Below are 12,880 nucleotides of genomic sequence, written 5' to 3'. Positions count from 1 at the left end.
TAAGATATATTTTAAAATAATCATGCACTTGAAAAAAAAATATAATATTTTAAAAATACATTTACAGAGACCACGTCCCGGGGGTGGACGTAGGTCAGCTGGGTCGAGTCCCACGTTGCTAGAAAATACAAATCATATATTCAGATCTGGGGCTAGGGCCATGTTCAGAAATCAGTGTCTTGGTCCCGAAACCCGACCCATTTGATTATCGTTATGCGCCAGCTCAGCCCAACCCTAAAAAATAAATAATGTTTTTATGAAATAATTGAAATAACTAAATAAAAGCTACTACTACAACCCCTAAAAATTTTTCAAACAATTAAAAATACAACATGAAGTATTATAAATGGTTCGAAATAAATTCTATATAAATAAGTAGTAATATTATCAACAAATATTACATCAAGTACAAATATACCATTCATAAAAAACAAATATTAATAAGTAGTACAAGGGTTCAACATGAGTTTCATAAGTAGCAAATATTACATAAGTAGTACAATGATTCAAAACGAGTTTCATAAGTAGTAGAATATTACATAAGTAGTACAATGGTTCTACAAGAGTTTATAAGAAGCAAATATTACATAAGTAGTACAATAGTTCAACAATTGTCCCATAAGAAGCAAATATTACATAATTAAAAATCACCAAAAGAATTAATTCTTGATCCCCATCAAATAGATTAAAGAAGATAATAACCTATGCAAAAACACCATTAAACAAAAAATGTTAATATAAACATATATAAAAAGTAGCCTAAAATTTAAAAATATTTAAAAGAAAAATACCCTATGTTGAAAAGTCATCCATAGAATCTGAACTTGAAGATAAATCATTTTCTTCAACACCAACCACCCCATCAGATTTTCCTTTAAATTATTAATTACAACCATAATTCAATATTTTAAAATATTTAGTTAAAACATACTAACATAACTTCTTAAAACATAATGAACTTACTTGGTTCAAAGGATGCTCGCAACCAATCTCGAATGCGATGTTCCTCCTCAAATGCCTCCTCAAATGCGATGTTCCTCAAATGCCTCCTCATATGCCTTCTTACAATATTTGCATTGAGCTCTTTGTGAATTTGCATCAATTGGTGGTAATTTGTCAAAATGCTCCCACACATCCGATCTACCACGCTTTGATTCGAGCTCAACATTTTCATCACCAAGATTAATTGGTGTACTTGATTGACTTTCCATATCTATTGAATATTAACAAACAAAATTAAAAATCAATAGAAAAATTCATGTGGTGTAATAAAAATTAATTTATAAATAAAAATCTAAAAGCTGAAGTATAAGAGTGAATTTATTACTTGGATGGTTAGACCTTACCTTGAGATGAAATGGATGAAGTGAAAAAATCAAAATGAGCACAATGATTGCTTAAAGTAGGAGAAAAAGCTTGATCATGGAACCTAGAGAAAGCTCATGAAGTGTGAATTCAAGATTCCAAAAAGAAGAATGCCTGCACATTCATATAAAAAGTGACTTGATTAAAAAGAGGCAAAAATACTAGTACACACTACACATCAAAAAGAAGAAAAAAAAAGTCTAAGAATATATTACCTGGATGGCCAAATCTTCACCGGATATGAAATGGATGACTGCAAAAATGAAAGAGCATGGCGGTTGGTTAAAGCAAGAGGAGAAAAGCTTGATGGAGGAGAGAAGCTTGATAATGGAAGTAGAAATAAAAACAAACACTTTTTTTCATTATTTGAATGTCATATGTCATCCCTGAGCCCTCAAACGAAAAAAACAAAGACACAATTAGATGAAAGCTTGCATGCACAGATTCCAATATATTTTTTATATTAAAAAAATCTAAAATCAAAGGCTAAAAAGTTGCCTACTCAAGCCTATTACTATTATATATATATATATATATAATTATATATATATATTATAAATAATGTATTATATATATTATTTATTTATTCGGGTCGAGCCGGGTCGGGTCGGGTTAAAATTCATCCGACCCAAACCTCGAAATTCAATCTCACGAAACATTTCGATCTCAACCCGCTAGCCAACTTTCTAAACCCTGCTCAGATTTTTTTGAAGCTGGGCTCAGGGCCATGGGTCGCCCGGCCCATGTCCACCCCTACGTCCCGTATCCTATAACATTTGTAGAAGATGAATTGACGCGCGCGCACACACACACACATATATATAATATGCAATATTTATCATTTCAAGAGTTTGGTCTGTCGGTTGGTCTGTCGGTTGTGAAATACTTGCGGCCCAATTTATGGGCTGCGCGGGCGAGGCCCATATGGAGCCGGGTAGTCTAGGCCAATGGTTCGGCATGATCTGTGAGTCTCTGACATCTTGATCCCAGGTGGATTAAAAACCATAAATCCCAAATAAATAACAATAAAAGGAGTGAGAAATTTTTTAAAGAGCAGGATTCATAAAGGCAGTCTGAACGCACACATTCGTCATCATCCAGTCATGACCACGTTTAAGTTGAGCCTAACCTACCCCTCTCATTAGACTAATAATATCATTAAGTTTGGTATTGTACTTTGTCACTTAGCATGCTCCCAATGGTCACTGATTAGCTGTTATTTGACTTAATAATAATATTATATGTATATATATACACATATATTTTGAGCAAAAAAATATATGTATATATATATATATATATTAATCAACTATCCCATCAACAAATATATATATTAAACATAGATTATCTACTTAGAATTAGTGAACAATATTCTTCACTAAATATTCATGAGGATCTAATTAAACTTTGTTGCTTTGAACCATTGAATTTCTTCCAACCTTTCAACTCAACTATCATGTTAAAGAATTAAATTAATTTGATTTCTTTCATGAATGATTGGTGATTTGAGGTAAGAATCATGCTGTCTTTTCATCAAAGGTTTCTGAAAATTTTAATGGTCTCAAATCTATGTTTGATGTAAATAGATAAAAATATTTTATTCATTCATCACGCATTCATTTCAATCTCATGAAAATATTATAATGGCCACAGTTTCTCCCACAAAACAACACATCAATATGTCAAATTGGAGAATAATGGAGGAAATCATCAAAGTGGGGGAGAAATCACAAATGCTACTTTATGGCAAACCAGGCATATATTCATGTGGTATTAATTAAACCTTTGAATTTCAACTTGGTAATATATATTGCAAACATATATATATATATATATATAACTTTTGATTAGTGATTGACTTGCTATTATAAGTAAGATTAGGACAGAAGAGGGAGGGTCATTTGAAGGATGGGAATTTATCTCATCAAAATATATCACATCACAATATAAAAAAGTCAACACAAATATTGTTCATCAATACCTATATACATATATAGTGGAAAAAGATGATGCAATTGGTTGACATTGATAAAATTTCTTTCACTCATATTTTATGATTGACTGATTTTAACTAAAAAATAATTTGAATAAACTATAAACCCCCGGATAATATTAATGTCTAAGTAGAATAAGATAATATTAGCTAGGTACTAAGAGGAGTATATATATACCAAATCCTTATACTTAATTCCTAATTATTCTTAAGCTTGGTTAAACAGTACAGAATTAATCATATAAGACTAGCTAGCAAGATGAGACTTCAAACTAATAAATTTTCTACACTAATTAATATCAAACTTGAACTCCATATACATTAAAAATGGCCCCATTTATCAATATATATATTTTTAAAAAAATAGATAATCAGTCAGGAGATTTGCTTGATTCTACGTGCATGCATGCATGCACGCACGTCTACACACACACACACACACAAGCATAAAATGACAAATGCTTAATAATGGCCACCTTCCTATAGTGCCCATCCCTATCTATTCAACTCATAATTTTACATGGTTTTATGGTTAGCCTGCATGGTTGAACCATGTTAATTACACAAATTAAGTATTTATTCAAATGCATTAATCTCTCAAAATATATATAAAAATACAATGAGGAGTTTAATTTTATAGCTTACAGACTTGACTTCCAAAGGGAGGGGCCTCCAACTGTGAGAAGTTGGTGGAGTAGATGAATAAGAAATAGAAAGATGAGGAACAGAAGACTTAAACCCTAATATATATATATATATATATAGTTTATCTTTTCTTTATCCCAATACTCTTATATATATTGATATATGATGATCAATTGATCATTAATTGTGTTCTCTCTCTCACTGTCTCAACTGAAGTTAGGCTTTGCTCAAACTTTCAAAGGAATCCATGAGAGAAAGAAAAAGTCAAGCTACTCTTTTCTTTTTGTATGACCACTCTTGTCATCCCAAGCAAGTAGCAGAGAAGTGGAGTGAAAAAGGAAAAGCTCATCCCTGTATGAACACCAACAACTACAACACTATCAACTTCTTTGTGAGGTTTTTTCAATCACATCTCAGACATGTACTTGTTCTTAACTGTTGAAAGCTTCTGTTCCTCAGCTTTCTGTCCCATCCTCCAATATTCCAAGTTTACAGCTCTCTCTCTCTCTCTCTCCTTCAACTACAAACAACCCTTTCTTCTTCTTCTTCTTCTTTTGATTAATGTTCTCCTCTAATCTTTATAAGGTTCTGTTAAATAACAAGATAAAGAAGAGAAAAAAAAAGGGGACAAAAACAACTGTGTCTCTAAATTCAAGAGATATTATAAGAAATGGTTTATATTCAGACCTTGAACATATACTGTAACAAGGTCTTGTTATAAACCTCTCTTTGACTCTCCGAATGAGTTCATGACTCCCCAATCAAAGATGTTGAAAGGATCAATGCTCTTGTTGTTGTTGTTGTTGTTGTTGTTGTTGTTGTTGTTTCTCTCCCTCTGATCCTGTTCAACATCAACATCATCAATTCCTTTTGAGAATATCAGGCTCATTGGATCAGGATCCAACTCAGCTAAATCAGCAAAGAAATCATCAGGATGGTTGCATTCTGGTATCAATGGTTTGTAACTCCCAACAAACATTTGATCAAGACGATCTTGATCATGATCAGATGCATCCATTGCTTTGTCTACAAACTCTCCACCTTCTTCTTTCACTAATGGAGTACTGCTTGAGCTTGTTGTGTCCTTTGGTTCTTCCTTCAAATTTACTACTTGTTTGTGGTTGTTCTTTTGAGTTGATGAAGAAGTAACGTTCTTCGACGACGTTTGTGACCGTGTCGATCCGGCAAGCGCATTCCTCTGCGTCGGCCAAGGGTGGTTATGCTCCGATGTGTAGGTGATAACCAACATGTTTGGATCGGTCCGGCTTCGCTCTACTTGTTTCCTCGCTGAACATCCTTTCGAACTACTACATCTATAATACCCCCTATACATATATATATATATATAGAATGTGCAAATTTTATGTTCAATCACTATATATATATATATATGAAAATTTGTATGTCTTTGAAATTTGAAGTAACAATAACAATAATAACAATGAGATGATGAATTTGATGAGATATTAGTGTGTACGTGTAGATACTAGATATATATTACCTTGGATAAGGAGAACCTTTGATTGGTTTTTGGCCATATTTTCTCCAAGCCCAAAGATCAGAAGGAACAACTTCTCCACTTGTTCTGCTGTTTGCTGCAGCTGGAGCAGGAATGCAGACCACCTTCTTTGCTTGGCTTTTCCTGCATATGATCATTTAATTCCATGTTTTTAGTATCAAAACTGTTGACTTTTGCTGTTTATTATTCTTAGGTTAATCTTTTACCAACAAATTAATGAAAGGTGAAACACAAAGTTAAGGTTAATTTTATGGCTCACAATCCATCTATCTACTTTTCTTTGTTTCTTTGGGCTGTCAACTCAAACATGATAAGTCCTTAAGCATCAATCCCATCAAACAACAACTTCTTATCATGTTTTGTCCCTCAAAGCCTAAATTTCAGTGTTCTAATCATATATTCTTTTAATTTCCTGAATACTAATGATCAAAACACAATATTAATCAACAACTATATACCATGCAAATTGATAATCTCAAACATAAGATTCTAAAAATTTAAATTAAAAACCTTCTCTTGATGCCCGGAGTCCGGGGAGATGAGATCTGAATATCACCGAGCACCGGCTGACATCCACCAGAGCTTCTTATCATCTGAGCAGGCTTAGAAATTCCTGGTGAGATCTGAAGAACCCTAGAGAAAACATCACAAGGCCTAGCACCAGTATTACTATTGGTGGTAGTAGTAGTAGTTTGTAGTTGTTGTTGTAGTAGTTGGAGTACTCCTTGTGATCTCCTGCTGTAAACCTCTCTTTAGATCTTGACCATGATCAAAGAAAGAAGACACTGTGATCTCATGAAGCAAAGGATCTCTAGAAAAAGGCCCAAAAGGATCACTAAACACATCTTCTTCTTCCTCTTCCTCTTCTCTTCGGTCATCCCTTGGCGGCAGTGGGAAAAAACTAACTGGTTCTGAAGGAATGAACTGCCAGTCATTAGACATCACCGATGAAAGATCGATATCATTCCCTCCAACTCTACCGCTTGCTCGAACTATATCAGCAAGATCTCCTTGACCATTCTCCATCTTTTTCCAAAAGTAATCACACATATCTAACTCAAAATTAAAGATTGAAGAAGCTCAACAGAATTATTCAACAGATCTAAATTAACAAGACTAGTAGGGTCACTTGCACCATATAAAAGAACGAGCTACCAAATTAAAGCCTTCTCTTTTTCTTCTTCTCAAAGCTTCAAAGTTTCTATTTTGAAGGAAAGCTCTAGTTTTGGCCTTAAACAAAGAAAAACCAAAGGAGTAGTTTTGTAAGGACAAATTTTGATAGAGATGTGAAGATAAGATCTATTTTTATATTGGAAACCAAAGACGCTGACTTTTTTTTATTTTTTTGGTAGCTTTGGCTCTTGTTTCTAAGAAACAAGAAGTAGAACAAAAAGAAGAAGAACAAGATGAAGAAGAAGAAGATTGGTAATGGTGTAAAAAGAATTGGGAAGGATGATGGTTATATGAAGAAGTCCAAATCTATACAACTGTTTGTGTTTTGATTTATAATGAAGGTGGTCTTGAACTCTTGCTTTTGTTGCTTTGTGTGATGGATTTCATTTTAGAATCATGTCATCTTTCTTTCTCTCTCTTTAAAAAAAAATTAAAATTAAAATTAAAATTAAGCGTGTTTCTCTCTCTAGAATATGTGAGAGAGAGAGAGAGAGAGAGAGAGAGAGAGGGAAGGCGGCAAACAGCCGCATTTCACGGCTTTGAAACTGTTTGCGAACTATTTATTATTATACCAAAAAAAAAAGATTAACTTGTTAATTAATTAAGTAGTTAATTAATTCTCTTTTACATGAGTTGTATTTGAATGTGAATGCTACTACTGTCATGAGAGATTCTCTTTGATTCCTAACTCCATGTGTTAGTAACTGAAGTGTACAAATATATATTTTTGTACATAGTTTTTATTCTTGTGGTAGAATTTGTATATGTGAGAGAGGTAATATATGAAGCTAAAAGTAATGTTGTCTAATAATTAAAAATAATAATAATAATATAATATATAAAAAATTTGGAGAGAAATCGAACTTGATTTGTAGTTTCTATCTCTTTTAAATGCATGCATGATTTATCCATTTTTTTGTTTAAAAATGAAATTGATTTACTAAAAGGAGAAATGGAAGGTTATTTTAAAAATATTGGTTTGCCATATGCTAATTAAGACCAAAGAAAATGTACAATACTATTAATTCAAGTCTATGACCATGGATACCAATACATGTTTTTTTTTTTTTTATATGGTCAATATTTCTATGAACATAGCGTGTGCATCAATCAAACCCATGTTTGAATTGAAACCAAGATAATTTATTCACTTTTATTTGAAATTTTTGTAAAAAATAATGTTGTTACATCTTAATTTTGATATGATTTCACTTTATTCGTAATTTTTATTTTTATAAAAATTTAATGAAACCCTTTTGGATGTCACAAAAGTAAAAAAAAAAAAAATTGTCAAAAAATTGACTTTAAAAATTTTGATGATAATGCTTCATTATACTATTTCAAGATAATTATTTGCAAAAAATCTTCATCTTATTGAGGTGGCAAGAAATATATAAATATTTTGAAAGAAACATGAAAACATACTTTAAGTTAATGGTGATGTATTAGATTAGGCCATCAAAATCAATTAATAAGAACCCTAAACCCTAGTCATCATCTTCTATGGCATTCTTTTTTATTTCCTTCCTAATTCCTTCTTTTTTCCTTTCTTTTTTTATTGTTGACTTGAATCATTCCATCTCCATGGTATAAAACAATACAAGTTGATTGAAGGGTGATGTGATAGAGGACTCAAAAAGAATAGTAGGTACCTATGCTTGAGTAAGTTCCATTAAACCTATTAAACAATCATATATAACTTTGAATGGAGGATAGTTTGAAGATTGAAATATTGAAATATTATTTACAAGTTGAATTAATTCATTCAACTTATTCTTGTTTTCTCAAAGAAGATAGCATTAGGTAATATTGATTTAAATTAATAAATCATTATAGTTTATTGTAAAATACATGTATTAGGCGAAACTTGTATGTATTTGGTTATTCAATGTTTTTGCCCTCCTAGTTAAAACTCCAATTCAAACAAACATGGATTGCCACCTTGCTCCTACCGCTTTACACTTCACATATATAATAATATAATAATATAATATATTCATTAGGGTCTCATTGATGATGAGAGAATGGAGTTGACTCTAGGTCCTTGTGGAAGGTGTGTTCCTTAGAATATATAGGAGTTTGTTGAAGTTGCATATTTATTAGGGTTTAGTGCCTCATAGAAGTAAAGTTTTAAGTATATATATATATATATGTTAAGCATGAGTTTGATAATATATGGCTTCAAAGTTGTAAGCTAAACTATTAAAATGAAAACTAAGTGGAAAACCTCATCATAAAAGAAGAGTCCAAAGGACTTTGGTACAATGTTTGAGATCAAACTAGATATAAAAATATAATAGGGTTCTCTATGGCCTTTTTATTCATGGAACCTTGTGAAGTTTGAGTGCAACAAGGAAATCATTTAAGTGGTTTTGGCTTCTAGCAGGACAACCAAGTGGTACCAAATATGGTCTTTCTGATTAATATTTATTAGTGAAACTTCATATCATGTAAAAGATCTCATTTAAAAACACTTATAAAGTGCACTAGCTTGATATTGGCTCCATTCTATTGTTTTTTTAAAAGAAAGGGTAAGGAAATAATTTTAGAAAAAACAAGTGCACAGTGCATTGGTAATTTTTACTTATATTGACTTAGTAAAAATTTTATTAGATAATAATAACAAAAAATATAACTAAACTATAAATTTTATATTCTATTACCATGCATGTTACCTCATATCTTGTTCATTAATAAACTAAACAAATAGCATTTCGTAATAATCTTGCATATGAAAATCAACTTGTTTACGTCTAAAACAATGATAAATTCAAGAAAATTACAAATAAATAAACGAGCACATCTATAAAATGAAATTTACAAAAAAACATAAGTTAAACAGAAAAACAAACCACAATATATTTTAAAAAATGGGTGATGCTAATGACACCACAGAGGCAAATCAAGCAAAGATGACCACCAAAAAAAAATAATAATAATAATAATTATAGTACTAGCTTACTCAATTACTTTTAGACTATAATAATATCTCTTAGAAAACATCGTACTTAGAAATCTCACAAAGCAACGTACTCAGTAATCCCAAGGGTAGAAAAAAATCCGGAGACTTTCCTTTTTCTGAAGACTTAGACCATTTACTTATGAAAAGATGAAAAAAAAAAGAAGATGAGAATCAAAAGTCAAATATTGGGGGCCATGTCAACAACGTTGGGCGTTTTTGATTATTATTTAGCCTATTGAACCCAAACTAGATGTGATGTAAAAAGGGTATGTGGCAAGGGGTTTAGGTTGTTTGGCTTAGTGGGAAAAAAGGGTTTCAAGCTTTCAATGGACCAATGATGAAACACAGAAGAATCCAGTGCATTCCTCTCTTCTTTCTTGATGGGACCTTTTCAGAATATTGTTTAGGCTTTCTAGCCAATGCCATTCTAACTTTGCCCTTTCTAAACTAGTGTTTCTTTTTTTTTACCTTTCAAAGAAAAAGAAAGGAAAAAAAAACTATAAATAATTAATTAGGGAATTTGATACAAATGAAATATACCAATAATTTTTTAGTCTATTGATATCAAGTTTTTTTATATCATTTTAATTTCAGTGGTCATACCAGGCCTTTGATTTCCTTTAAACAAACGGTGCTTGACATCAAAATAATAATAATAATAATAATAATAATAATAATAATAATAATAATCCAATTTGAATCGGAGCCGTGTTATAGTTTTAATTGTCCAAAATTTGATTAATGGGAGATACCAAGGAAGATTCTTTTTAAAATTATTGAAACCCAAATCAAGACCACATGATGCTAGCACTCCCTCACATGAATTCTCCACAAGCATGAACATGCCTAATTAATAACCACATGAGAATCTAATGAACAAGCACACAGCATAGTGAGGTTTGAATCAAAACACCTTCATTTAGTTTTTATATATTCATGAAATATAGTAATCTAAAATTTGAGGAGTTTGAAGTTGAAGAGAAAAATAAACCAAGATAATTTCCATTACTTTTAAGTGCCTAATAAGTTAAATACCATGATAAAGTTTTGTCACATAGCTAGATCCTTTCATGATTTGAAAATTGGATTTCTACAACTCAACTCAAGATGGCATTTAATGGCCACTGGGATTCTTTCAGCATCATCCATCCCATGTGAAACCCCTTACTCTAATCACCTATTAAGGATGCTAATCCTAGGTCCAGTTGCCTTCATTTTTTAAATAATGCAACCATAATTGCCACCTTGCTTCGATGACCTTGATCATGATTAAACTAATTAAGCATGAGTTTAAAGTCATGTTTAGTGCCAACGATGTCAATGCTAGTGACGTATGACGATGTCAATCCTTACTCTATTATGCTGTTTTATCAATAAAAATTAAATATATTCTTCTAAATTTCATAGTAATGAAACATTCGAGTTATTTAAAGATTCAAGCTTTTACTTCCCCATTTCTTTGCCTATGAACAACACAATATGGATTCAAGAAGAGAGTGATAATAAACATTGAAAGGTGTGTTGCATGTGGTTCTTTCTATCAGCAAAAAGAGGGATCATTGCTTCAATATGCTATTTGGCTGCTAAGTCTATCAACATTATCAACTAGTATAAGGCACCTATAAGATAATTAAAAAGGTAATTCAATGAGTGGAATAAAGTCATGGCAAGTTAAATTATTATGGGCCAAGAGGCCCAGAGCATGGTGAAAAGAGAAAAGCATTGAAGTACCAAAAATAAGACAAGATTGAGAGTGACTTATCAAGACTTTATATCTATCAAAGACAATGAACATTGCACCTTATCAAAGAGGCGATCGCACAGTAGTGATTGAATCAAGGTGTCAACATACCAGAGGATCTCCTTTCTCCTTTACATCTTTTCTTATTTGACTCTGGCTCCACCACTTGACTTTCCTGCAACAAAATTCAAGGTCAAAAGAACATAACAAAGTCCAACATTGCTGTGCAAATTCATCAAAAATAAAAGCCAGCAGTGATTTGATTAAGTTTTAAGTGAAAACATTAGTGACTAAAACAAGCTTTTTTTGGTTTTATGAATATCAATTCAGTCCAGTCAGAGAAGAAAGTTTTATTTCCTTAAGTTTGTCGAAGAGTTTGAGAGGGGAATTAAATTCAATGACATTGTGGACTCTTAATCATGTGGCAGCGAAATATGGCAATGCAAACAAGTCTCAGAAAATCCGGTGGCCCCACGCACATCGGTCGCATGATCTTCACCGGACGGATACGATAAGATGTATCAAGAAGTAAAAGCTGTGGAGGAGGAGGAGGAATTGACACCTCTTTCCTGGCCTTTGAGCAGAATCTAAGTATTGTGGACACAACCCACACCACTAAATACCAAAAGGCAGGGATCCTTCCCACTGGTAGAGTTGCTTTCTCAGATGGAATGATTTGCACTGGGCCAACCAACCCATGCAAAGCTAGTGAACGGAGGGAGCATGACCATGCATTAACAACAACCAACCCCATATAAAGCAAGCAAGGGCCACCCAGACACACATATCAAATCTAAAGTTAACAGGCACTCCTGTTGCAAGTGCTCCTTGACCTCACAATCCACATACCCTTCCCTCACTGCTCTCAGAAAAGAGCTGAACTAGTGCACGTCCTTTTCTAACTAAGTGGGCTTCACATGCATCAAATATCTTCAAATTCACAGTTGTGTTTCATTTCTAACAGTGCAATGCAGCGTTTTCTAATTGCACGCAATAAATAGCTAGTGTTGAATTAATGCCTATACTTTCTTCTTTAGGCCTTCTTCCATGGTAGCTGCTAACTGCTTCTGCAAGTGTGCAATTGTGGACAGAAAGCGGTTAGGTTCAATAGAGCAATCAAGTGGCCGGATTTGTTACGATTACTGGGATCGCTAAATATAACAGCAAAAATGACAATATCACACATGGCTCCTTTGCCATGTGAATTTTTCATTCATCAGTGGTGATCACACAAAATGCAAATATAAACATATAGTGATTAAGACTACATTTCAAATAAGAAAAAGAAAATGAGAAGGGTCACATTTTGAGGGACAATAACAATCTCAACATAATGCTAGTCTAAGTCACAACATCACATTTGCAGGGAAGCATTTGAAGGTTATTTAGCCCTAATTCATCAAATAACAGTTTTGTCATCTATTTCTCATGCGTTGGTTGTCAAGGATGAAAAAAATGAATGACAAGAGCTGGAATTAAATT

The 12,880-nt window shown here is 32.5% G+C and overlaps 2 protein-coding genes across 2 annotated transcripts; both read right to left on the bottom strand.

The window, feature by feature from the left end:
* Positions 1–4,251: 4,251 nt before the first annotated feature.
* Positions 4,252–6,168, bottom strand: LOC120258806 (probable WRKY transcription factor 14). The gene is made up of 3 exons (XM_039266241.1): positions 6,033–6,168; positions 5,505–5,645; positions 4,252–5,328 (listed from the first exon to the last, which is right to left on the bottom strand). Exons 1-3 carry the CDS (start codon positions 6,113–6,115, stop codon positions 4,719–4,721), a joined length of 834 nt encoding a protein of 277 aa, XP_039122175.1. The 5' UTR covers positions 6,116–6,168; the 3' UTR covers positions 4,252–4,718.
* LOC120258807 lies at positions 6,154–7,110 on the bottom strand. Its single transcript, XM_039266242.1, has one exon. It carries the CDS (start codon positions 6,570–6,572, stop codon positions 6,192–6,194), a length of 381 nt encoding a protein of 126 aa, XP_039122176.1. The 5' UTR covers positions 6,573–7,110; the 3' UTR covers positions 6,154–6,191.
* Between the last annotated feature and the right edge of the window lie 5,770 nt (positions 7,111–12,880).

Source organism: Dioscorea cayenensis, chromosome 4 (assembly GCF_009730915.1).
Source record: "Dioscorea cayenensis subsp. rotundata cultivar TDr96_F1 chromosome 4, TDr96_F1_v2_PseudoChromosome.rev07_lg8_w22 25.fasta, whole genome shotgun sequence".
Lineage (NCBI taxonomy): Eukaryota > Viridiplantae > Streptophyta > Magnoliopsida > Dioscoreales > Dioscoreaceae > Dioscorea > Dioscorea cayenensis.
The sequence above is the reverse complement of the archived record's forward strand: the minus strand, read 5'-3'. Positions and strand labels throughout refer to the sequence as shown.

Bases quoted from the DNA above. Each gene is read 5' to 3' on its own strand.
- LOC120258806 (XM_039266241.1), bottom strand. From the start codon at position 6,115: ATGATAAGAAGCTCTGGTGGATGTCAGCCGGTGCTCGGTGATATTCAG. The intron at 5,646-6,032 runs GTTTTTAATTTA...GATCATATGCAG, and splicing joins ACTCCGGGCATCAAGAGAAG to GAAAAGCCAAGCAAAGAAGG. The intron at 5,329-5,504 runs GTAATATATATC...ATATATGTATAG, and splicing joins AAAGGTTCTCCTTATCCAAG to GGGGTATTATAGATGTAGTA.
- LOC120258807 (XM_039266242.1), bottom strand. From the start codon at position 6,572: ATGTGTGATTACTTTTGGAAAAAGATGGAGAATGGTCAAGGAGATCTT.